Source organism: Papilio machaon, chromosome 27 (genome assembly GCF_912999745.1).
Source record: "Papilio machaon chromosome 27, ilPapMach1.1, whole genome shotgun sequence".
NCBI classification, from domain to species: Eukaryota; Metazoa; Arthropoda; class Insecta; order Lepidoptera; family Papilionidae; genus Papilio; species Papilio machaon.
Window position 1 is genome coordinate 806821 of NC_060012.1, and position 27263 is coordinate 834083.

General features: G+C 32.4%; 1 protein-coding gene across 1 annotated transcript in view; it reads left to right on the plus strand.

Moving 5' to 3' along the window:
- The window catches only part of LOC106711564 (nephrin), a 197915-nt gene that overhangs the window by 113416 nt on the left and 57236 nt on the right, over window positions 1-27263 (plus strand). The window contains exons 5-7 of the mRNA XM_045684815.1: window positions 3525-3683; window positions 12222-12297; window positions 22123-22238. Of these exons, the coding sequence (XP_045540771.1) occupies window positions 3525-3683; window positions 12222-12297; window positions 22123-22238 (351 nt within the window). The remainder of the gene's footprint in view (window positions 1-3524; window positions 3684-12221; window positions 12298-22122; window positions 22239-27263) is intronic.

Here is a 27263-nt window from a genome sequence, read left to right on the forward strand (position 1 = left end):
CTAAGGTAATTATTGTAATAGGTCACGAATAGAATACGCCAATGTACTAGTTGCAAATGTATTTTTTTTTGTTTATAAAAGTTATTAGTAAATAAAAGGTAAAAATAATTTTCTCAGATTAATTTTACCAATGAATAAATTAAATGTAAATTTTATGTCTAAAATAAATATAATTCTAAACTTAATTTACACTTAGGGACGCTTTTATAACACATTATCTTTGAGTGTTAGAGATAATATTCGATGTTTATTTAATTTGTCCTTTCATTTTACAAAAATAACATAATCTCCTTTCAATTCTATCAAACAATTCAATCCATTTCTTCACGTAAACAACAATAGCTTTGTAAAAATAAACAAAACGTAACGAGCGAACCGAACGTTGTTGACCACTGGCCACGACAAAGCGGCAGTTCCCACCTTTGTGTGAAGCCAGAGGAGCGGAACTGTCGGCCGCTGGACGACAATATCCTGTTACGTCGCTCACAATCGATAAGAGATGGCGGTTTGACGTTTAATTTTACCAACATAATATGATATTTTTTTATAAAAGAGTGGGAAAGGGAAGTGAATTTGGCACGTGTAGTGACGTATAGGAAGGGGAAGCATTTCTTTGTTCCCATCCCCTGTCCATTAATCTTGTATGGATTGGATGGATCGATATTTGCTTGAAGGTATCTCCAGAACGGCTCAACGGATCTCAATGAAATTTGCCATAGGTGTAGTCTGGAAGAAGACTAGGATACTTATTTTTTTCATTCCGCGAGAACGGAGTTGCGGGCGACAGCTAGTTTGTAGCATATTAAAGACATGAGCAGGGACATAAATTAAGGCAAACAAATTTTAATATTACTAGTATCAAAGGCTTAACAATTTTTTACTTTTTTCCGCTAACGCTCTTATCTTGAATATCCAATTCATTTTCGTAGTGAACTAAATCTAGCCAGTACTTGTTATCCTTAGATTTCGGTTCAGGCTATATTCTGTAGTACATTGACCTACACACATTTTACTTAGAAACTCGGCCGTCGCGCGAGATACTAAATAAACTTACAAACAATATATGTCACCGAACGATTGTGAAATTATTTCATTTTTTAAACTAACAAGGTTTATTAATGTGACAGAAAAATTATAAACTGAACGAATCATTTAATATGTAATGTAATTGTTATGTTACAAAATTATGTTAAGTTTATTTTATATTTCATAGTTAAAGTACATAACTTTATAATTAAAATGGTACGTTGAAATTAAAATAATTCCATTAGTTTCACATTTTACTGTCAGTTTATAAAATACCTGAAAGAACAAATAGAAATACCGTGGATTTATCAAACGAAAATCTCCTTTTAAAACATATTGTCATCTCTGTTTTGTCAAAGATAATGACAGAGATGATGATATTTTTTATACAAATATTTTGGTCTCAGAAACAAACAGTCTGTTCACAAATTTGTAACGAACAAATGTCTTTGAGAATCTATATATATAAAAGAAAGTCGTGTTAATTACACTATTTATAACTCAAGAACGGCTGAATCGATTTGACTGAAAACTGGTGGGCAGGTAGCTTAGAACCAGGAGACGGACATAGGATAATTTTTACCCCGTTTTCTATTTTTTATTCCGCGCGGACGGAGTCGCGGGTAAAAGCTAGTAATATATATAGAATTAACGAATAATGACGTCAAAGTACGCGGTGAAATATTTTATGACAGCGATAGTCTATTGTTATTAATTATTCAATTACAGTAAAAAAAAAACTCTCGAACTGTCTCGATTCTGTAATGAACATTAGGTCGAGTAAGTCCATTGAGTCCAAAAATCCAGTTGGTTTCGTGACTATAAAGCAAATAACAGTAAGTTTCCACTGCTAAAATACATACTTATAAACATGCGTATAATTGAAAGGTGCGTCGGTGACTCAGGGGTTAAATTCTTGACTTATAATGAATGTCCTGAGTTCGAATCCCGCCATGTAACAATATGTTTTTCGATTTTTCATATGTACATTTATCCGACGTTCTTAAGGTGAAAGGAAATATCGTGATGCAACCTGCAATATATCTGCGAAGAAATTCAAAGATACATGTGAAGTCAACCCGCACTGAGCCAGCGTGGTTGACTATGGCCTACACACCTTAATTTGGGGTAGGCTCCAAACCACTCACTAGCGACGTATAGTGAGCTGATGTAATGGTGATACGTTTGAAAATATTACCCATTTCGTATAAAAAGAAAAGAATATTGTGTATTTAAAAATTCCACAGCATAGTCTATTCAACGGGAACTATTCCAATATATCACATAGCTATTGTATGTAACTGTCACAAGCAGATATAGAACTGGGACGGTGCATTCGCTTGACATTGAAACTGTGACATCAATAAGTTTGAAAACATCTCGCAGATATTGTACGGGACTTTCTATCTCATAGAAAAATATTTTTCAATAGATTTTCATCGTGGAAACGCTTGCAACGATGAAAGAAAATTAATAGTATAGGAGATAGGGAAAAAATTGTACTTAATCGCTTACGTTTTTTAACAGTTTGCTAGTCTAAAGAGGTTATTAATCTTCTGTTCTATACGTTATCATTTTTATAACCTGTAAAGTTTGCAAATCAATCGTCAAATTAAAGCCAACGTTTCTAAAATTATTATTATTCAGAAACTGAAGGTAATTAAATAAAAAAGGTTCTTCAAAAAATAGAATTTGAATTTATCAACCTTTTTTCTAATTCAAATAACGATAAATCATAATTCAGTACTTTTGATATTACCGAGGGTTGCCAGGTAAGCGTTATTAATACTGCGAACGATAAATTAAATACTTTTTGACGCAAACGTCGGCTTAAGTATTTTTGTTATAAATTAATGTATGAAATTTAATACAAGAAATTTTGAAATACAAAAAAAAATATAGCATCATGAGTCTATTAGATACATTTGCTCGGAAAATTCTTACAGGCGCTTCCACTCACTCTGAATTCATTAATTACTAATTGCTACGTGATGATATTACAAAATTGATCCTTTTAATATAATAAGACCGGTACATAAATATAGATTTATTTATAGGCATTCTCTTAGCCCTTTGAAATTTCAGAAACGCGTAATTTAAACGACGTATTTCAAAACTTTCAGTACTTTCGCTTTACATTGAAAACGGAATAAATTAAGGCAAACAAGAGTTAATAAAACTGAACGAAAAAATGAACAGACTGCTTTTTTCCTACGATTTGAGTAGTGGTAATAATTTTAAACCCTTTGAGAGTTAATTGCTTAGCGGATGAATGTTTTTTTAACCAAGATAGACTACTTATTTTTCTTTTTATTATTATTTAATATCTGACCCTATACTATTTGAGGTTACAAATTTGTTAACTTGATATCTACTGACATAAATCTTTCGAATAAAATGGTATCTTTTTCGCCTTAACTTACAATCAAATTATTAAACGGATTTTTCAGTAATTCCTTCATTTTTTACACATAGTAATATAATTCTTTTGTCCACAGCACCACCCAACTTAGTGGAGATTATCAACCAAGCTCCGAACTCCAAACTGGAACTGAAGGAAGGAGAGGACGTGACCCTGGAATGTCAGGCGAGGAATGCGAAACCCGCCGCGCGTATCGTCTGGTATAGAGGCAATGTGGAGATCAGAGGTGAAAGAGGTTAGTACAAGTATACTCGACGTCAAAATTAAGTAGTTAAACATTTAAATATCTCTTAAACTATTTAGTCGAAGGAGGGTAAATAAAAATCGTTCCTTCCAGCTATAGCTTGTTACATTATTTTTTTTATTCACAACAATACAAAAACTTAACTAATTTAACATAATTAAAAAAAATTACAATTTGTAAAAAAATTATGATTTCTATAAACTCTAGCTGTGAAAATTTTGAAGAAAAATATGTATTATCATCACTTGCGAAAGACATTTGGTTAAAGATTTTTTCTAAAAACGACGCTCCAGTAGAAATCTTACTAATATTATAAATGTAAACGTTTAAATTGATGGATAGATGGATGTTTGTTTGAAGGAATCTTTAAAACGGCTAAATGCATATCGATGAAATTTGACACAGCTGTAGAACATATAGTCTAATTATTACATTTTTTTTTAATTCCGCGCGGACAGAGACTAGTGCGACAACTAGAAGTCATATAGGCTTACAGATAATTTAAGTTTTTCTCGAAGAATATGTGTATTAAGAAGTCGTGATCTATAAAATGCATCCATACGTTTTCACACAAGTTACTCTATGTCAGTGACGTCACTTCCGCATTATCATTCGAATCGCGTCTTCAGGGCAATTTCGTTCCTCTAAATTTCGGTTCCAATTATAATTTCATTCGGATCCGGTTCTAGTCGGTTCAGTTCAGTTCGACGATCACTTTTGGCGAACTTCCAATTTCAATCTTGATTATATATATATACTTTTTTATATCCATTGGAAAACTTTGAATAAGATTGGAAAATGTTGAAATAATATATATTTTTTTAATACAGATAAATGATTGGAGATTTTTATACTTCTGCTTTTTATCGTACAAGTGAAATTGTCATAATACAAATCCATTCTACAATCCACAATCCAAACGAGCAAGCGGGCACATGAATTCGCCGAAATGGCGAGGCGACCGCTGCCCATAGACATCCAAAATTGCAGATGCGTTGCCTACCCTCAATTGACGAAGGAGGAGACGCACAAAAGGAGAATATTTAACCTTCCTATGCATCTCCTCCTCCATCAAATCCACTTCCCCTTCCTATCCTTTCCTTATAAGAAAAAGATGGAAAGGAACGTGACCTAAAACAACGCCTATGGCACGCACATTTATCAGACTAAACACGGAATTACTTCCACTTCACGCCTGCCTTCTGTGTGGTCGTAGTATTTTTGTTTTCTGGTCGACCCGGCCTATTCGTGCACCCAACAAATATTATTGTTGTGGGATCTAATACTGTTAAAACTTTCAACCTCTTTGTTTTTATTCATTCTTTGTTAAGGTGAATTTCCACTGCCGAAACAAGTGTATTAAACATCAAAACTCAGAAAACATGTGCAATATTGTGCAGCAATTCTTTTATCAAAGTCCAAGCTTAACTGAAAGATTAATATCTCTCATGAAATATCAGCAGACGTAATAGCGGACGGTGGCTTCCACGGAAAAGACTTCCGGCTCGTTAGGCGACCTATTGAAGGAATCCTCGAAACGTTTTGATGTTAAATTTTATGTGTTATAACAGGAATTGTCAGTTCTCTTGTACAACCGTTTGATTATAAATATAATTGCTAAATAGCAAAGACTTAAATTATTTTTGCACAAAACTAATAAGTAACTTGTTTGGAAGAAACTCTTCTTTGGATATTTTTATTTATTTATTTATTTATTTGAACATTTTGCCTTTTCCAGGCGTCGCGTCGTTACATATAATTTTTTAACATACAATACAATAACACTAATTACTTATTACTAGGAATTACTAAACTATTACATTAGAAAGAATGTAAGATAGAAAGAAGTAAATTTAATATACGTTACCTATTTTATTTGAATAAATTAATATAGCTTTTGTCACTCGTCGAAAGGTAGGCTTCTATAGGCGATTTTTTATCGTTTCATTAGTTTTTTAAGTTCAACCAAGATTAAAAATCAAATATTTAGACTAATTAGTTTAATATGTAGTAATTATTATGTCACATACATATTTGATAGTTTTATACAATAGTTTATAAAATAGTTAGTATATTGCTTTTTTATTAATTTTTTTCTTTATCGATAACTGTCCAACACATCACTAATTGGTATCGAATCAAACGGTCTCGTAGCGTTGTCATTAATTAGTCGAGATTTTCGTTTCAATAAACAAACAATTGACGTATTGTACTAATGATCAGAGCCTATTCGATATGTCATTCGATATTGACCTCTGTATGCTATAAACGTTGTATTTTGTGCATATTTGATTTCTGCCATTTTGGCGTTGACTGTTGCATAATAATAGAAATAACTAAAAATAGAATCAACTCTCAGAAACTTTAAAGTTTGTTATCAAAAGAAAGGTATAGATTAACAGATAGACTGTTTTATTGTATTTCAAATTAATCAGAGTGAAAATTACTTAAACATATTGCTAAAAAATACAAATAAAATATCTACATTATTAGGGTTCCGTACTTCAAAAGGAAAATACGGAACCCATATAGGATCACTTTGTTCTCCGTCCGTCTGACTGTCAAGAACTTTTTCACAGGAACGTGTGGAAGTATCAATTTATATCAACTCAGATCTACTGTTCCTTTGAAATGGAAAAAAGCAAACTGGCTTAGACAACACAATCAAAAGATACAGCTGTTTATGCTATAAATTTTCACAAATTTTCGACACTCCCAAGGTAATCAAAAACTACAGAGTACTTTCCGTGAACTCAGAATCTTCAAATTTGGTACGAACAATGTCTCATAGCACAATTAAAAAAAAATTGCGAAAATAAATTTTACTTATTAATAAATTATACCTACATGTTTGTACGGAACACTCGGCGAACAAATCCGACTCGCACTTGGGCGATTTTTTTAGCAATAATATAAGAAAATTGCATTCTTATTTGAAATGAACTATTTCAAAGTTGAACTCCTTGCTGTCAAATAGTAACTTGACAGCAAGGCGTCTTATTTGAAACGTAGAATTTCAAAGTTTTATCCCTTGCTGTCAAATAGTTACTTGACAGCAAGGGTTAAAATTACTCAGCCATTAATAGAATAAAATAATTTTACAACGTGACAAAAATAAACGTAAAAAATCACTGAAGAATTTGATAAGCTTATTGTATCGGAAGTTATTAATGATATTAACATGACAGGTTATAATAAAATTTCGGCATCCGAGTTTTGCATCAATACACGCTGAAACCTATTTCATGACACCGAAATATTAGCTGACGGCTTTCGTTACTTGCATCGCTAGCTCCTTCCATATTTTACGATCATCTAGATACGAGACACAATTATGTACACTTTAAAACCAATAAGTGACCATGGATGTGGTAGAATTTAATTTATTATTTTTACTAGACATGAAGATCACACTTGATAATAAATTGGTCGTACTGTATGTTTGATAAACACGTGTGATACCTGTTATTTTTGAAAAACAGACCATAATTTTGTGCCTTTGATTCGACGTTAAATTTAACAAAAGCTTTAACAAATAATTTTAAATAAAAATAAATTAAATAAAACGATCCAACCTGAAAATAGTAAATTTAAAAATCCTTTTCAACAAATAAATCGTATGTCGTTTTACAGAAGTTCGAAAGAGAGTTTCGGAGGTATTATTCGCTCCAGTACGTTAGCTCATTCGTCATCACACGTATCAACGTTCAACGTTGTTGACATGTTCCCGCACGATGCGTTCCTTTTCTATACGCACCGCTGGAAACGTATTTTGTCACAGTTTACTAGTGAAAATACCTTTTGTTTAAATGACACAGAATTTACACGTTAAAATAATAGGATATTATAATCATTATTTTAATTTGATAAGCAAAATTTAATGAGAAAGAAATGAGTGAATTTTTAAGTAAAATTTAAATTACATAACAAAAAGAAATGTTTAACAAATTGAGTTAATTTTAACATATCGGAATTTAATTTATAAAAGTTGTTCTTTATCTTTTTAATAATTTATTACCTAAAACTAAGATAAATTTTCACCTCATTTCTATAAAATAAAAATAAAAAAATCTAAATTTTGCTATTTACATCTAATAAAAATAATCCACAATAAAATTTGAAAATAAATCTATAACAAGAAATCTATTAACCTTGTCAATACCAAAATAAATTTTAATATAAATACCGCATCCATTCTCGGTTTTCTCACATTTCAGTTCAGGGTCTCGTTTCAGTTCGACTTCAATAAAGCTGAGTGACGTTGACGCGACCCTCCCGTACCGAACATTTCCTCTATCGTGTACCGAATTTTAGCTTTTCGTTCGAAAATACCCGAAATCCCTCGCGCTTTATCGACTTGTCATTCGTCGAGATTGCGGTAGAATTTTTAATTTGACTTTACAGATTTAATATTCGTTTTTTATTATAAAAAAAAAGATAATGCGTGTTATATAAAACTCTTAACTCTCAAAAACTTATCGTATATCGTATATAAAAGGAAATCAAGTAATATTTTATTACATGTTGCTACAACCAACGTCGTAGACATTCGTAGCACTCGTAGCATTAAACAAGAAAACTGTAGACCTTTCAAATAAATTTTGAAAAACTTCTCCTAGATATAAAAGCCATTCCAATGCTTACAACAATGTGAGAGTGTCTTTATAATTTAAAAATGTAACTTAACAAAAAAAATTATAAATTTAAACACCAAAACAACTTTTTCATTTCATTGGCGAAACCGTTTACAATCGAACTATATTATAAAGCCGAAAATAACAAGATTTTATTTCATTTATTCCATTGAATTATTATTACTCGCGTAGTTGGGATGTCGACTTGTTTTTCAAAAGCCCTCGCAGTACGCTCGGTTGTTTACACAATAACCCTTCTAGTTTAGTGTTCTAGCATTAAAAATGTAAAAGAGTTACATTTAAAAAGGGGTCTCCGAATCAAAACGAAAACAAATGTCGAATAAAAATTTCTTACAATCGGTACTTGATAAATATTTAATTATGTAACACGAATTTAAATTTTATCAATCTCTGTATACATAAATATGTCACTGACCAATTGTGAGAAATGTCAATTTATAATTTAACTAGCAGTCGAGCGCGACTCCGCCCGCGCAATATTAAAAAAAAAACGTTTTTTTTAGTCGTCTCTGTGTTCTATGCCAAATTTCATCAAGATCCGTTGGACCGTTCCGGAGATACTTTCAAGCAAACATCCATTCATCCATTCATCCATCCAAACATTAACATTTGTAATATTAGTAAGACTAGGTGAATAAACTGACACCAAATTGTGAACTAAAAAGATATTTCCATCGTTTTTTTAACGTCAAACGACAAATTTTCAACTGACATTTTTGATAACGTTGAAGTTAAGGTTTTTTAGAAAGGTATGGTAAATTATTTTAATAAGAATTTTAGTTAGTGTACTCGTAAGCCTTATATGTAAATTTAAAAACAAACCAAAAAAACATAGTACCAAAAATAAATGAACCCAATACTCTGAACTGTTTCCATTCTACACGTCACGATCCGCTTTAAATCCATACGTCGCTCGTCCACTCTAATCCGAAACGAATCGTTTTACAGTGCTTCAGTGCTGAAACGAATTCCCTCGAAGTACTTACCTACGTCGCTTTGAAATTATATTCCTTAGAAATTGAAACCAAAGCAAAGTAAACCTCTTTTATAGAAATAAAAATAAAAAGAACCTCTTTATAGAGTTGTAGTTTGTGTACACCGCTGAATCAAAGATTAAATTATATGTTACCAGCAATAATGAATTTTAAAACGAAAACACACTATGAACGAAACAATTCAACAGCTAATATGTGTTTACTCGTCCGTCCCAACTTCGCACATCGATTATCAGCTACCTTCCCTTCAAAGTGCCATCAAAATTGGTGCAGCGGTTCCGGAGAATACCCGGAACAATCCAGGCTATGCGGACTAAGATACATATATATAACATTTATAAATTAATAAATATATATATTAAGCGTAGTAATTTACACATATAAAATATCTTATGTCACTCCAGAATAATGTAGCTTTTGAAAGTTGTAAGAATTTTTGAAATCGGTACAGTAGTTTTTGAGTTTATGTGTTACAAACATATATAATTATATAACTTTCTCTGCGTCAAATACACGTAGATGTGTAGTATTAAATCCGTAGTTTATTTTACATCAAACTATATATAAATAATTCGTAAAAATGCATCATTTCAAATGTATTAAAGCTTAATGTCCCAATACAAATTTCGAATAATTACACATATTTCAATTATTCCAAAGTCAAATGTTTTCGAATCTCATTTAATTATCAATTCACCTTTTATTCGGCGTTATCCGATTGTTTTCTATCTCTCCCTACAGAGCCTATTGTTTTAATATATACGAAATTATATCATAAATAAGAACAAACCTTATTACATTACGATAGAATACATTTTACATCGGTATACAATTTATAATATTCTCCACTATTTTGATAAATTAAAAACCTTTAACTCTCATAAATAAATTACAAAAATAATTTATAATTATAACTAAGGGAAAAAACAAAAAAAAATTGTTAAATAAATTTTACAATGTATACAAAAATTTGAACGTAATCAGAATTAAAAAAATTACATTATTACTAGTACTTCATTAGAACCTTTTTTATCAGGATAATAAAAAATATTAAATAACATTTAATTAAATTTAAAAAAAAATTATCTTAAGAATCGTACTCAGGTCCTTCACCAAGACTCAAGACATCTGTACCACAAGGTCATTGTAAGTTGTGGAAAATAATTAATATCATCGATTTTGCAATTGACAGTTTGAAATTCCGCTGATCGGATGAAAATTTCCACCAAAAACTTATCCAATCTTTTTATTGACACGTCGGAATCACAAGTTTGTGAAGATTTCTATTCATCTGATAGCAGAAGTTAGGGAAAGTGAGATAGGAATCATATTTGAATGGTATCGACGTTTGATTATGTTGAAAAATATTTATTTTCAATATAACTAGAATTTAATTTTTATTTCCAATATTCACGTCAAACAATTTAACAATGTTTTCTTTACAAAACAACTAACGAAACTATTATAAGTAATTTATTTCTTAGGTAATATAACCTTTTATATTCATGTCCTATCGTATTCCATCATATCTTACTATCTTAATTATCTATCTATATATATAAAAGAAAGTCGTGTTAGTTACACTATTTATAACTCAAGAACGGGTGGATCGATTTGACTGAAAATTGGTGGGCAGGTAGCTTAGAACCAGGAAAAGGACATAGGATAATTTTTACCCCGTTTTCTATTTTTTATTCCGCGCGGACGGAGTCGCGGGTAAAAGCTAGTTAATAATATTATAAATGCGAATGTTTAGATGGATGGATGTTTGTTTGAAGGTATTTCCAGACCAGCACAACAGATCTTGATAAAATTTGACACAGATGAAAAACATAGTCTGGAAGAACACATAGGCTACTTATAACTTTTTTTTTAATTCCACGCGGACGGAGTCGCAGGCGACAGCTAGTGAAGCATAAAGGTTAAAAATCACGCCATCTATTGTTGAAAATTGATATAAAATCTTTTAAATAGTTTCAAAAAAGCGAAAAATCTTAATAAATATCTTAGTGTAAATTTCACATATCAAGCTTACACTAAGGGTCTCTTAATGACCATTAAAAACACCGAATGCGGTAGTTAAGGTAATTATTAATATATGAATTAAGTTGCAACGTTTGTCGTTAATATAACAATAATTATAGTCCAGAATGTGCTTTGAAATGTTAGTAATGTCCGAAGTATTCCTTTGCCATATCTCAGTCCCTTGGGATACTGCAGGCCAAATTGGTGAAATTAACTCCAATCTACCCCTCGAGCATTCATAGGGTTAACTAACAAGACTTCGATCGCATTTGATAGCGGGATAAGGGTTGAATCCCGAAGAAATCCCTTTAGTGTTCCAAATAGAAAGAGATTTTTAACGGACGCAAACTTTGAACGTATAACCTTTTCATACTATCGCCTTGTGCGATGGAGCGTCACTTTTAGTTTGAGTTTTTTTTTGTAAGAAAAACTAAAGAAATTTATTCAATTTGAATTTGTAAGAAAGCTTTTGAGTTTTTAAGGGTAATTGAATTGAAGACTCTTGTCTTTAAGTTGTTTTATTAAAATCTTACTAATATTATAAATGCAAATGTTTAGATGGATGTTTGTTTGAATGTATCTCCGGAACGGCTCAACGGATCTTGATGAAATTTGGCACAGATGTAGAACATAGTAAAGAAAAACACATTGGCTACTTATTACTTCTTTTTAATTCCTCGCGGACAGAGTCGCGGACGACAACTAGTAGGGTTATAATTACAACTGCAAATAATTATGCACGCACACTCCTCAGAAGAAACGCGGAATTACTTCCACTTGATGCCTGTCTTCTGTGTGGAACTTATAGTTGCTTGTATTATACAGATCTTAATGTATGTACTTTATTGTTTCAGTTTCGGGCGAGGAAGTTAAAGAAGTGGAAAGTCCGAACGGAAATCCGAAACTGACAAGATTCACAACAATATCAAGGTATTTATAACTTGAATTCCCATTGCTAAACACATGTTCAAAAACATATCGTTGTCCCTTTCATTCTCTATAAAAACTCAGGGACAGCACGCTTTTGTACATGCGTTTCGTAAGTCAATTTATCTTACAAGAAGTAAATATGCCCTGTTTACATTATTCCAGTCCGGCGATCCAAATTAGCGCTGAATTGCAACTGGTAAAATATGTAAGTTCCGATTTGGTTTTACTTAATCCAGCACTGATAAGGTAGGCTGGACTGGAATAATGTAAACTGAACATAAAGCTATTGCAGTATATTATTAGTCATTGCATAAACTAGGTCTATTGTTCTTTATGCCCTCATACGCAAGGCTCAAAATTAACTAAATATTATAGCGCTGTATTTAAAAGACTTGTTAACTATAATTAAACTAATATTCCTATTCATTTTAGCCCTCTTTCCCCACCTATCCTTTTCTTATTAGGCAAGGATTGGAAGGGTAAGTGGATTTGGCGGAAGAGGGGACGCATAGGAAGGAGAAATATCCTCCTTCTGTGCGCCCCCTTCTCCGTTGATTAAAGGTAGGCAACGCCTTGTATTTACGGATGTCTATCGGCAACGGTCGCCTCACTATTTCGGCGACTCCAGGTGGCCGTTTGTTCGTTTGCCACCTTTCGATATATAAAAAAATTTGGTTGTAATTTCAAATCATTACAACAAGTATAAGAACTGAATAACACGTTGTTAACGCTTAGCAAAATCGTAGCCTAAAATGTTTAGTAGTAGAGGTTTTTTTTTTCTAAATAAAATCTTTACAAGATAGAGACAAAGCGAAACCCTATGCCATTTTATTGGCAGTCACAAACTGCGAGTTTCATTCCAAACCCGTGTCAAAGTTGGACATAAATCGTCATATATTCCATATTAGTTTTGGAACAAAGTTGACACGAAATGTATATAAAATTGAGTATCATTATACCACATTTTCCTTCTGTTTTAAATTCGATAACTTGATAAGAGTTTATGTTTAATGTTAAGACCTTTATTACGAATGGGTTCAACAGAAAATGCTATTAATTTCATGCATAACTAAAGTTACAACCTGTAGTCTAAACTGTCCGATTTTGACGAGAGAGGTATCATTTGTTTCGTATTGATCCCCGAAGTATCATTCAGTTACTTTATATATTCGTCGAAACTACAAACTGCCAAAACATTTGTATATATCTCATTTTTTTTAAGGATAATGACAGGGATAGCAATATATTGTACAACTATACCTTTATATAGATTGAAGGTACAGTCAAAAAATGATAAACCCTTCCTATTAAATATGTAATACTAGCTGCCGTCCGCGACTAAGTCCGCGCAGAATTAAAAAAAAAACTGAATCAGTAGCCTATGTGTTCTTCCAGGCTATGTCCTTCATCTATGTGAAAGTTCAGCGAGATACTTTGAGCTGTTCTGGAGATACCTTCAAACAAACATCCATCCATCAATTCGCATTTATAATATTAGTAAGAGTAAGATTATACAAGTCACAATATTAGAACGAACTATAATATAACACAAGTTATCGCTCTTATTGTATTGTCATCAAATTAAATTTTCATCGGGTAGGAAATAAACTTCCGCGACTGTAAAATAGTAAAGGGGGATAGGATGAGGTGCATGCATTTTTTATGTGGGCAAGTTCTACTGAAGATTTGTTCAGGATATTAAAGAGGCGAAAGGGTCTGTCTACGTCTCGGAATGAAATGGGTTCGCTCCTAACAGAATATTTTATAATGTATAAATATTCTTTTATTGTTAAAAGGAAACTTTTTGGTTAGATTAATGTCTTATAAAAAACTACAACACAACCTCCATAGCAAAGTGAGGTAGACAGAGACTACAGAATTCCATGGCGCTATTCTAAAACTCTCGTCTTGCCCACTTTCATATATTTAAACATGCATATCGGTTTTAGATGTTTTATTTCACCGATGTGAATATATTAAAATATTTCAAACTAGCTTTTACCCGCGACTCTGTCCGCGCGAAATAAAAAAATAATAATAGAAAACGGGGTAAATATTATCCTATGTCCTATTCCTGGTTCTAAGCTACCTGCCCACCAATTTTCAGTCAAATCGATTTAGCCGTTCTTGAGTTATAAATGGTGTAACTAACACGACTTTCTTTTATATATATAGATGTAACAACATTTTTAAAGTTTATTCTTAACCTTTTGTTGAAATAAGGTTAGTAGTGAAAGTAGATTTGTCAGGACAGTGGACGCACAAGAAATGAAGTTATACCTTTTCTGTGAGAGCTCATATGTAAATGCATGCAACATGTCTATAACTTTTCTACTTGTAGCAGACTAGATGCCCGCGACTCAATCCGTGCACAATTAAAAAAAAACATAATAAGTAGTCTATTTGTTCTTCCAGACTATGATCTACATCTATGCCGAATTTCATTGAGATCCGTTGAGCCGTAATTGAGATACCTTCAAACAAACATCCATCTAAACATTCGCATTTGTAATATTAATAAGATTTCTCTACGTACTGTCTGTCCAGTCCATACATCTCTAACAGCCGTTATATCTGAATTTAATCCCTACTTATACTATCAGTACTATATTTTTTCTTGTATAGATCTGAATATAGAGAAATAAAAGCATTAGTATTTTAATTAAGATACATAAAGGTACAAATAATACAGCCTGTGAATCCCATTAAATAAATTATCCAACCACGTTGGCGGTCTACACGTATCTTCAAACAAATATGAGAAAAGTTCACCCATTGGCCGCTTCATACTTCGTTTACATCGTTTTGTTAAAATCATTGTTGAGTTCAACAGACAGACAAAACATAAATTACTTTTTGTAAAATGTCACAGCTTGACACGAGAACGTGTAAAGTACATTGGTTTATATCAACTGGATCTATCATACATCAATTATTAACAACCTAAATTTTCACATTTCATGATAAGTTCATCAAAAAAAAAATTCGACCAAGTAACTTGACAACGGAATTTTTTGGAAAGAAGTTCCTTATCGCGCGTTGTGAAAGGTGGCTAGACGGAAAAAATTCTTACGAAAAGTTGTCACGACACTTTTTGCTATAGTAACCATGGCAACGACGTGACAATATATAACGAAAATTCATAGGAACTTCGTTCCATCCGGGTGTCCCTTGACACCTCTCAAGTTTTTTTTATTGATAAAAGAATTTCTATAATAGATTTAGTCATTCTTAAGTAAAATAAAAACAAACCAACAGACAAATATATTTAGCTTTACTCAACATTTTCATGTATTAAAACATTGATACTAGATGAACTATTTCATATAATGCAATTTATATTTATTGTCAAACTGACAGTCATAATTTTTTTATATTTTAAAAACGTATTTTCCTAATCGATGATTTCGCAGTTGATTTAAAAGATGTCCAGTCATTTTATATTAACGTTTAAACATATAATACAAAAGTTTCCAGAAAGTTCCGAATTCATGCGAGCAACAAACAGAAGGCTTCGTTTTATTTATTTAGCGAGTCGACGGCTTATTCCATTTTACATTCTCAGTCTGAATTTAGAAAGAAATTAAGTGTTATTTGTTAAGTTTAATTTAACTTGTTCGACTAACATACCTCAGACCATTATTATCTTGAGATCGTGGCTTTTACTGTTAACCAGAAAACAATAAATTATTAAAGCACCCATAGTTCAATTGTTGAAGTTGCGGAATATCGATCTAGTGGTTGTTGATTTAATTTTTCCATTGAACTATTACCTTGAACCATAACGCACAGAGTATGAGCGTATTTGGAATGAATACAAAGAGTGTTAATTAACAAAACTCTACCTTATTTTTTCAATATAAAATAATTTGATTTTAGCTTTAACTGTAATAATACAATTTATTACACATTTAATTAAAAATATCATAATTTTTATTTATTTATTGACTCATCTATATCTTATATATATAAAAGAAAGTCGTGTTAGTTACACTATTTATAACTCAAGAACGGCTGAATCGATTTGACTGAAAATTGGTGGGCAGGTAGCTTAGAACCAGGAAACGGACATAGGATAATTTTTACCCCGTTTTCTATTTTATATTCCGCGCGGACGGAGTCGCGGGTAAAAGCTAGTTGCTTAATACATTATACAGAAAAATGACTAAAAACTAATTTACATAGCAAGGGCGGTCTTATCGTTATAAGCGATGTCTTCCAGGCAACCTAGTGGAACAGGAGAAACTAACATGAATAGCGGGGTATATCATAAATAAATATAAATTTTTCTAGTCTATTTATATCGCGTTGAAGTAAACTTGACTTTTGTAAGAAGATAATAATATTGTGAAGTGAATACTCGAAAAGGCAATATTGTCTTATTGTTTCTAGTAATACTCACTTCTTGCCAAACTGTTTTCCCGCCAAGAAAAACACTCGAAGTGCCGTGAGAAATATTGTTTCTCAGGTAATTATTATTGCCGTTTTATTATTTAGACTATCTCAAGAAAGGCTAGATTTTTAAGTGGTTTGGTGAAAAACTTTAAATGGAGTTTTTCAGTCTCTTTTATCTACATAAAACTATATAAAATTGGTACTTGAAGAAGGTTATCTTCGTAATTTTATAAATACGAATGTTTAGATGGATGTTTGTTTGAAGGTATGTCCGAAACGACTCAATAGATCTTGATGAAATTTGGCAAAAATGTAGAGCATAGTCTGGAAGAACACATAGGCTACTAATAACGTTTTTTTTAATTGTCGCGAGCGACAGCTAGTTCAGTCATAAAATGAACCAGTGTTAACAATTAAAATTTATGTATTGGTGTCCAGGTATCTTGTTTATTCTGTCATTTATTAAAAATATACAAAAAAAAAAACTTCTACAAGTAATAATATAAACATTATATCTTCAATAATTCTCCGAAGATATCGCGCTCTTACACAAACCCCAGCATAATTCCGCATAAATTCTAATATCTCGCCGGATCAAACCGGTTTTATCTGGATTGCGCTAGTTCAATCGAGTTGGAGCTCGCGTCATTAGCGAATCTAAATCCGTTTCGATATTTCCCTTCAGCGGATTAAACCTCTTACGTAAATAAATACCCAGAAGGAGGTACACTTCAAACTGCTGCGATAAGTTTATTATATGTTTGTTAAGAAATTAATTAATTCGGACATACATTATATGTATTACTATCTAGCTCATTCTCATTGCATAAACTGAAATAACAATATTTTATAGATTGCAAAGAAGCAAACTGCCTATATCTCGTGACAACAACAACGTGACCATTGCCTATAAACAAAACCAAGGTTTTATTATTTTCAAATACCTTAACGGCACAAGGTGCGCTGCGCAGTGCCCTCCACTCACATCACGTTACGCCCCACTACAACTAAAATTCTGCGCAGCGACTCGCGCGAAGTTAAAAGCTTTCGAGATATCTGACAACTGTTGTAAAAGGTTTATTTCTCTTCCCTATATATGCCCTCCCCAGTGGACCGACCACAAATATTTGTTAGAATCTTCTTCGTATCGTCATAGTTAATTATGTTAAAATCAGTATGACATTTTTGGTATAATTCATGCCCAATTTTAATACAAGTTTTCGATAATGTTACAATGGCTATTATCACAAATATTTGTGCTAGGACCACTTTTTTATTCATGAAAATAGTTTTTTTTTCTTGTCACAGTTTGCCTTGAAAAGGAATTTACAGTTTCACCGGGCTTGAGGTGGCCGGGCTCAGATGGCGCTTACCGCTTAGCCTAAACCTCGTTTAAGAGTAACTAGGCTCGAGAGCTCCCTCAGGAGCCTCGGCTCGGGTTGTTACTTCGTTATTATTACCGAAAGAGTTAGTTAGAATTAATTGTAATTATAAGAACATAACAATTTATGGCAACTAATTTCTCAACTTAAAATAATTACAGTACTCATTGACACTAAACAAAAAGGTTCTAATGAAACTGATACGTAAATAAGGTAATAAAAATTCTCAAAAGGATTAAAAAAGCATTATTTAATGCCTTACAAAATATCCGTTCGTCCATTTCTAATTTGCAAATTAATTACGTACCCAAATGGAAAATGCGACAACTGGAAAAAAACATTTTTTTTCCCTACGAAAATAAATTCTCTCCCTTACAATGGAGTCTGGAATAATTTATAAATTTCTACGTTCGAACCAAAAGCGTTGCGGGAGTAATGTAAAATTCATTCGTAACTACTCAGATAAAGGTGACTTAGTTAGAATGGGTTTTCTTTAAATGTAGAACTTTATATAACTACGGAAATGTAAGGATAGCAAAATAAATTAATCTGTTTTAAATTCAGTAATAAACAAAAATCGTATGTTTGAAAATTTCTAAAACGTTTTGAAAAAAAATGAAAAATCTTGAAAAAATGATGCTCAAAAAAATGAAAAAAAAAATTTTTTTTTTCCTTTTTAATCAAACTACATTATTTTAATGTTCAAAATGTAAGTCTACATACAAATAAACAAACAAAAATCCATCTTAGTAAAATTATAAATGCGAATGTTTAGATGTATGGATGGATGGATTTTTGTTAGAAGATGTCTCTAGAACGGTTCACAGATGTAGTAAATAGTCTGGATGAACACATAAGCTACTTATTACGTTTTTTTTTAATTCCGCGCGAACGTAATAGACGGCGATACCTAGTATTAAACATACTCGTATTTAAAAATTAAACCTTTAACCTACATATTCCATATATTTTTCGATTTAAATGAGCATAATGTATGAATTAAATCTTATAACTTAGTTATTGTATTTCATAAGGAAACCTAACAAATGTACTAAGAATAGAAATGCAGAGTAAACAAATAGAACAATGTAATTTAAACGCACGACAAATCGCGTGTTATGTATGTAGGTCAAGACTTTATATATAAGTGCAGCTAAAAAAAATAACATCCAGATAACTAACAGACGCAAGCAATAACAACATCTCGCCTGGTGCAATACCACGACCACACAGAAGACAGGCGTCAAGTGGAAGTAATTCCGCATTTCGTTTGATAAGTGTCCATGCCGAAATCTTAACTTTAGTCCTCTTTCTTATAAGGAAAGGTTCAGAAGGGGAAGTGAATTTGACAAAGGAAGCATAGGAAGAGGAATTATCTTTCTATGCGTCTTCTCCGTCGTTTAAAGGTAGGCAAAACATCTGCAATCGCGGTGTTCTATGGACAGCGGTCGCTATTACGACGAATTTTGGTGACCGCTTGCTCGTTAGTCACAAGGTGACAAGGAACACTTTAATTCTGAATCTGAGTTTTTCAATCCCATCAAATAGAGTATTATTAAACATTTAATATTTAAAGCGGTTGTTTAAATATACGTAAAAATTATAAAAAGCTGAGATTTTTTTTTTTATTTTATATTCCGACATGCATACTAGAGAATAAAAAGCGTACTTGTCTGTAATATGTCATCAAATATATTATATTAAAATTATTAAACACTTAAAATTAAAAAACTTTCGTAAATAACTTTTCATAAATTTCGAGTTCGCATTAAAGTGTAATATGTCATTTCGAATATCATACAGAAAATGTTCGGAACGTTTTGAACACGCCACTTCACGTGTGAAGTACCTTTAAAATTAATTTTCAGATTAACGTACACGAAATTATAACAGAGATTTTTTATTACTGATCAAATTGTTGCGAGTAGTTTAATTAATAAAAAGCTACATATTTGTAAATTAAAAAAAAACGAAATGCAACTTACGATTCAAATGAAATAACTTGAACATAAACATACAAACAGACCGACATACTCTTTAATATCATAAGGTGACAAACGAGTAAGCCATCACCTGAATCCGCCTAAACAGCGAAGCGACCGCTGCCCATAGACATCCGCAATTGCAGATACGTTGCCTACTTTTTGTCGACAGAGAAGGGGACGCACAGAAAGAGGATATATCCTCTTCCTATGCGTCCTCTCCTACGTTAAATCCGTGGACTAAAATTAAGCCTCCGGCACGCACACTCATTACACTGTACGTGGAATTGCTTCCACTTGACGCCTGTCTTCTGTGTGGTCGTGGTATTGCACCGGTCGACCCGGCTCATACATGCATCCAACAAATTTTGTTGTACCGGGATCTACCACTGTAAAAAAACGAAAGACTTAACATAACTTAAATCACATTGTGTAGAAGAAAAACAACCTTAAAATGAAACCTTTAAACCAAATTACACTTAAATCCATAATAATAATCGTAACATTTGATTACAAACAAAAGAACACCAAAAATAATGTTTATTTAAACAGTTGAAACACACAAAAATATAGTCCTCTCTTTCACTCTTTTTGAATAAAACAGAGACAAAAAAATATTTGATAACTGAATCGGTATTTCGTTTCAACTCCTGACTTCAGTATCCCGGAATAAATGGGATATTATTAAAGATTTAGCTGGATTAAGGTCTGTGTGACAAAGGGGGGGGATTAAAAGTCGGCTTGTGTTCGGAATTAAATACGGCTGCCGGGGTCATTAAAGGGAAAATAAGGCAATTAATTTTTCATTTTAGCTCTTGTACTATAATAATCCACACGGAAATGGAATGAATGGAAGTGTCTGTTATTTTTTTTTTTTTTTACCAACTTATTATTTGTAACGTAGACTTTGTGTTATTTTAAAAGATGATAATGGATGATAATTTTAATAGTAATTTCAAGATCATTTATTAATGTGACGATAAGAAATTCAATTAACATGAGAACCTTAATTGACTAAAACAAGAGAGTTTTTTTTTGTAAATTTCGTTAGTACACAGCACATCACTAGCTCTTCGTTCTAGGAATGCATTCAAAGCAAAATTTTCCTCTGCGAATTCTGGAGCTGCTCCGAGGCATTCCACATCTAATGGCTTGAAATGGAGACAATTATCTAATATAGAAATTTTCCATAGCAATTCCTCGGAGTTGCCTCGCTCAGGCATTTCGTGAGATGAAGACAATTATCTAATATAGAAATTTCAGTTCCCCCTCTCGTAATCTAATTAGAAAGGGAACTCTAGTGCATTTGTGACGTCACTGGTCTCTGTCAGTGTAAACGACTTTTTTACTGTCATATGTTTTCGTGTTTGAGAAAATTGATACTAGAATTTAAATTTAATTTGATACTTTATAAAAATAAACAATGCTAAAATTACTATAACTTAGTCTTATTGAAAAATACAATTTTTAAAAAACTCTAGAAATATTTTTTATTTGATCAATCTATTCGGCGAAACTTTATCTAGGACGGACCCTAAACTACTTAGATATCTATAAATTAAAGTGTTATTCTCTACTGATATGATAACAATCAAAATGAGCGTCGATGGCTCAGGAGTTAAGCACTTGACTTACATATGCAGGTTCCATATACGAATCCCGCCATGTTACTTATGTGTTTTTCGATTTACGATTTACATATGTACAACTATCTGACGTTCTTGCGGTAAAGGAAAACATCTTGATGCAAACAGAACATATCTGCAAAAAACATTCAAAGATATGTGTGAAGTCAACCAACTAAGCCAGCGTGGTTGACCTAGTCACCCCTAACTTAGTGTATGCTCCGAGCTCCTCAGTGAGGACGTATAGAGAGCTGATGATGATATCAATCATTGAGGTCACATAGTGAACTATTTTCTGCCTTTAATCTAAAATATATAAACAACATATTAAAAAGATAAATTTCAGATAATATCGATGCTTCGTAACACTTTAGTCAGCACATCGTTGACCGTGTCAAGTATCCGCTTATTGCGAACTCAACCTAATTTCTATGTCAACAGGGTTCATTTCAAGGCAACGGCTGACGACGACTACGCAGATTTTACATGTGAGGCAAGACACGAGGCACTGCAGAGGGATGTACCTATGAGAAGTACTGTACAACTGAGCGTTTTATGTAAGTGATATGGAATAATTAAATTAGAATAGATTATAAATAAGTAAACTTGTTTCTTTAGAAAAGAAATCTTTTTTACAAATGAGTATATCGGGAACGACTCAACTGATGAAATTTGGCACAGATGTAAAACATAGTCTTGAAGAACACATAAACTACTTACGTTTTTTTAATTTCGCACGGACGGAGTCACGGGCTATAGCTAGTTGTTACATATTTTGCTTAATGTATTCATGTGTATAAAAACTGTAAATATTACATTTAGACATACAAGTCTATGAGCGCAATATTTTTAAAAACCATTAGTAAAAAGCATACTATTTTGAAAGGTGAACATTTTCTCTGGCATGAAAGAAACATACAGAAAAAAAGTACGTTTGCTGCAAATAACTACAACTGTTAAAATACAAAGTAAGTAATATCAAAATTATAATAAAACAATGTTTTAATTACACCATAGATGGTATATTTCTTGTCATCATTTTGTCAAAGAGAGATTCCTCCATCTTAGATGTTTATTAAATCATATTACTAAAGATTTCAGCCGTCCAAAGTATAGATTTCTCCCCCATTTATACAGCTACAGTCCAATAAGTGATTGCACTATGCGACTAATAATATTAATTAACTACCCTCTAGCAATTTTCCTGCAACGGACGGACGGAGGACTAAATGTATATAGTTACACTTTAATCTGCCTCTAAAGTTCCTTCATGAAATTTTATCAAAGCAGCTTATAACGTTTCATTTTAATATTTTGCTTTCTAGTTATAAAAGCTTAATTATGTCATACAAATTAAAAAAAAATTCCTATACTGGATTCTGAATGCGACTTCATCCAAGCGGAATTAAAATAAAACTTATTAAGTAAGAGAAGAGAGGGTTCATAGGAAGTGGAATATTCTCTTTCAGTGCGTCTCCGTCTTTGTCAATTAAAAGTAAGCAACGCATCTGCAACTGTCTATTGGCAGCGGTCACATCGTCATTTCGGCGAATTTAGTTGGCCGCTTACTCGTTTACCGCCTTATAATATTTAAAAAAAAAATATAAAACTTCCAGACTGTACTCTACATTCTGCCGTTTGCCGAGCCGTTCTGGGTTCGAACAAACATCCATTCAACCATTCATCCAAATTTTTGCATTTATAATATAATATTAGTATGTAAACTATGTTACTACGACAGGTTAATAACTCTTGATTGCTTTATTCCAATAAGATAATTTATCTCAGAATAAACAATCATTTTGTCAATATCAACGTAACAGTACCAATGCTGACAAATTTCTGCCAGGGTTTGCCCGCTGCAATTTCTGTCTGCGAAACGTTTGCGCAAATTCGTGCAATTTATTCCACGCGGAATGCAAATTGGACCAATTAATTTTTGAAGTGTGACAACCCTTAAATTAATAGTGATTATCATTCAGCATTCCTGACATTACAATTCAAATAATAACAATTTATAAACAAACTAAAGTTATTTACTAATATCTAAATATAAATCTATCTATCTTTAAATCTATCTTTATATAAATCTAAAGTAATGTTAAATATTTCTCATAGTGTAGATTTATTACTAGAACTATCTCGTTCCGTATAGTGTAATTAAAATCATTTTTATTGTTATCTAATGAAATATACATCAATATTAGGCATATTAGACAATTAAAAAAAAATTGCCAGTTTTCAATTCCGATACTTGTTTATTTTATAAGTAGGCAAACGAGCAAGCCAATTGAAATCACCAAAATAACAAAGGCACCGGTGCCTATAGACATCTGAATTTTGCAGATGTGTTGTCCCTTGCACAGAGAGAAAATGTCTCCTATTCCTGTCCGCCAAAATTTCATCTTCTTCCTATCCTTTTCTTATAAGAAAAAGGCAAGGGTATCAGGATTAAAATTAGGCCTTCGAAACGCACAGTTATCAGACAAAAAGCAGAACTGCTTTCATTTGATGCCTGTTCTCTGTGTGGTCGTGGTATTGCACCGATCGAGCCGGCTCATTCATGCAACAAAATGTTGTGGGCTCTACCACTCTTAAAACTAGGGGCCATCGACGTCACGCGGACGGTCACGCGTTTTAAATCCGTGTTAATGGAATACGAGAGTACATTAATTGTTTAATTACGATTATTTATTTACTCCTAATTCATAAAATTTAAGTTAGGATAGAATCAAAAATTAGCTTTAAACATGTGTCTAATTTGGCGTATACACTAACTAGTTTCTTATTTAGTACAAAAATAAGGAATTGAAATACTATGTTATTCAAACAAATCAATAAACCATCAATATGTACTATAGTAAAATACACAAAAAAGAAACTCCCTCGGTCAGGTCCGAAGTTCATTACGCGTCTCTCAAACGCGACTCGCTGGAGACCATGAATTATTAATTTCCCATTTAAACGCTACCAGCGCCACTGTTTGTCCGGACCCCCGCCTATTGACTTTATCGCTATTCGATGGCTGGCAATTTAATTGCGAGCCTGTATACGTTATATTCCTGCGACTGAATAAATTCATTATGATAACTTTATTCAAGTGTACAAAAATATATAAATTTTACTTTTATTTGATTACCAACACGCAGCCCGTGGTACACTACACATTTTCCAGATCATAGGTAACCTATGTGTTCTTCCAGACTATGCTCTACATCTGTACCAAATTTCATCGAGATCCAAGCAGCTATTCTGGTGATAACTTCTAACAAACATGCATTACATCCAAATATTCGCATTTATAATATTAGTAATATGTATTAATTACGATGTTCATCCTGTAAGAGATTAAATGCGCGATGTTAACAAAATAAATGCACCACTGACGGTCAAAGCAAACTTTCCAATTGAAAGCTGCACAGTTTCGTTGCAACGAAGTATACACTCTCAAAGCTCTTGCTAAAATGAATTATTAATTGCATCAAACTCGTACAGACTGTTTGATATTCCAAAACCAAACTAATTCATTCCAAACTTGGAATATTAGGAATGTTGTTTCATAATAAACTAGCTTTTACTCGCGACTCCGTCCGCGCGGATAAAAAATAGAAAACGGGGTAAAAATAATCCTATGTCCGTTTCCAGGTTCTAAGCTACCTGCCCACCAATGTTCAGTCAAATCGATTCAGCCGTTCTTGAGTTATAAATAGTGTAACTAACACGACTTTCTTTTATATATATAGATATGTATAAATTAACGATGTTCATCCTGTAAGAGATTAAATGCGCGATGTTAACAAAATAAATGCACCACTGACGGTCAAAGCAAACTTTCCAATTGAAAGCTGCACAGTTTCGTTGCAACGAAGTATACACTCTCAAAGCTCTTGCTAAAATGAATTATTAATTGCATCAAACTCGTACGGACTGTTTGATATTCCAAAACCAAACTAATTCATTCCAAACTTGGAATATTAGGAATGTTGTTTTATAATAAATTGATAGTAAATAAACATGAAACTTATAACTATTTAATAGTTCACTGAGGGCCTCCTACCCTAATTAGCGGTGACTAGACTTCAGTCCACCACGTTGGCCCAGTATAAGTTGGTAAAAATTCAAGTTCTTGATTTTGTCATCATACATAAAACCATCCACAAACTCCACAACACGTTGTCAACATACGTGGTACGTGCATTATTAATATTAACGTTAATTTACGGCACAGCCGCCGGGGTGGGCGCCAAATTCCATCAGCCTGTATAATTACGCGCTGTTTTCTTTACCCCTATACTCACTTTACACGGTAGTGTTGTGACATGACGACATAATATCGATAATATTTTTCTTGACTGACTTCCGTCACTATAAGTAATTGCAGTGAACTTTTTGTAACATATGTTGTCTCTGATTTTTTTCGAAGAGAATGTGTGGGATGACAGTCTGTGTCAATACAACTGTCACTACAGTCGAAACAGTTTAGACGGATATGTATATAAAACTAGCTGTCGCCCGCGACTCAGTCTGCGCGCAGTTAGAAAAAAAAATGAAAAATAGATGTTGGCCGATTCTCAGACCTACTGAATATGCTTACAAAATTTCATGAGAATCGGTCAAGCCGTTTCGGAGGAGTACGAGAACGAAAACTGTGACACGACAATTTTATATATTAGATAAGTTTGATTGTGATCTCTTGCTGGCTTGGTTGGTCTTATTTTTAAATGCTTAAACAGTGTCTTACATTTTTGTTAAAGTTTGTTGACTTTTTAATCCATGTTGTTATTCACCGATGTCGATAAAGGTCATTGACTTTTTGTTGACATTTAAACATGCATATACAAGCAGTATTCAAATCACGGCCGTACTCGAATCCAATGTCTATCAACTGTGAATTTTAACACTAACCCACTTTACATAATGTCAACAAACGATATAGACCATGAAAATATGACCACAGTAATGTTGTATTAGTAAGATTGCTAATGTCATTTTTAAATTCTTTTTTTTTTCATATTAATAGGTGAAAAAATAGCACGCAGGTTAAAATATCAAAGCGCCATAGACGATAAATTAAAAAGCAATTGACTTTGCCTATAATTTATGGACAGGGCAAAAATATATTTATAATATCTTTAAGAAAATTTTAATCAAGTACTGTAACTAAAATCTGTCAAACTTTATCTACAAGTAATAAAATTATAACAACAATGGTAAAATATATTCCCGAAAAAGCACTCCCATTTGAAAATATTTTAACTTTATATTACAGTGCCAAAAGTTGTGATAAAAGAGCGAATAGCAAAATCTATCGACACTTTATGATATATGCACCCGACAACACTATCGGTTTTAGAAATTCTGCGAAATTTCAAACAAAAATGAATACAGTTCCAAAGACATTTTACGTAATAAGTGCGAGTGAGATAGCAAATGGAGCGAAAATAGCCTCTGGTAACGAGCCATAATATAATATCCGTTTATATAATTACAAAGAAAAAAAAATTATTGCTTTGTACAATGAAAGAAATTTTTGCGTTGTCAATTTGAGGGTTTTTAGGGGTTTTCACAGACGAATTTATTAT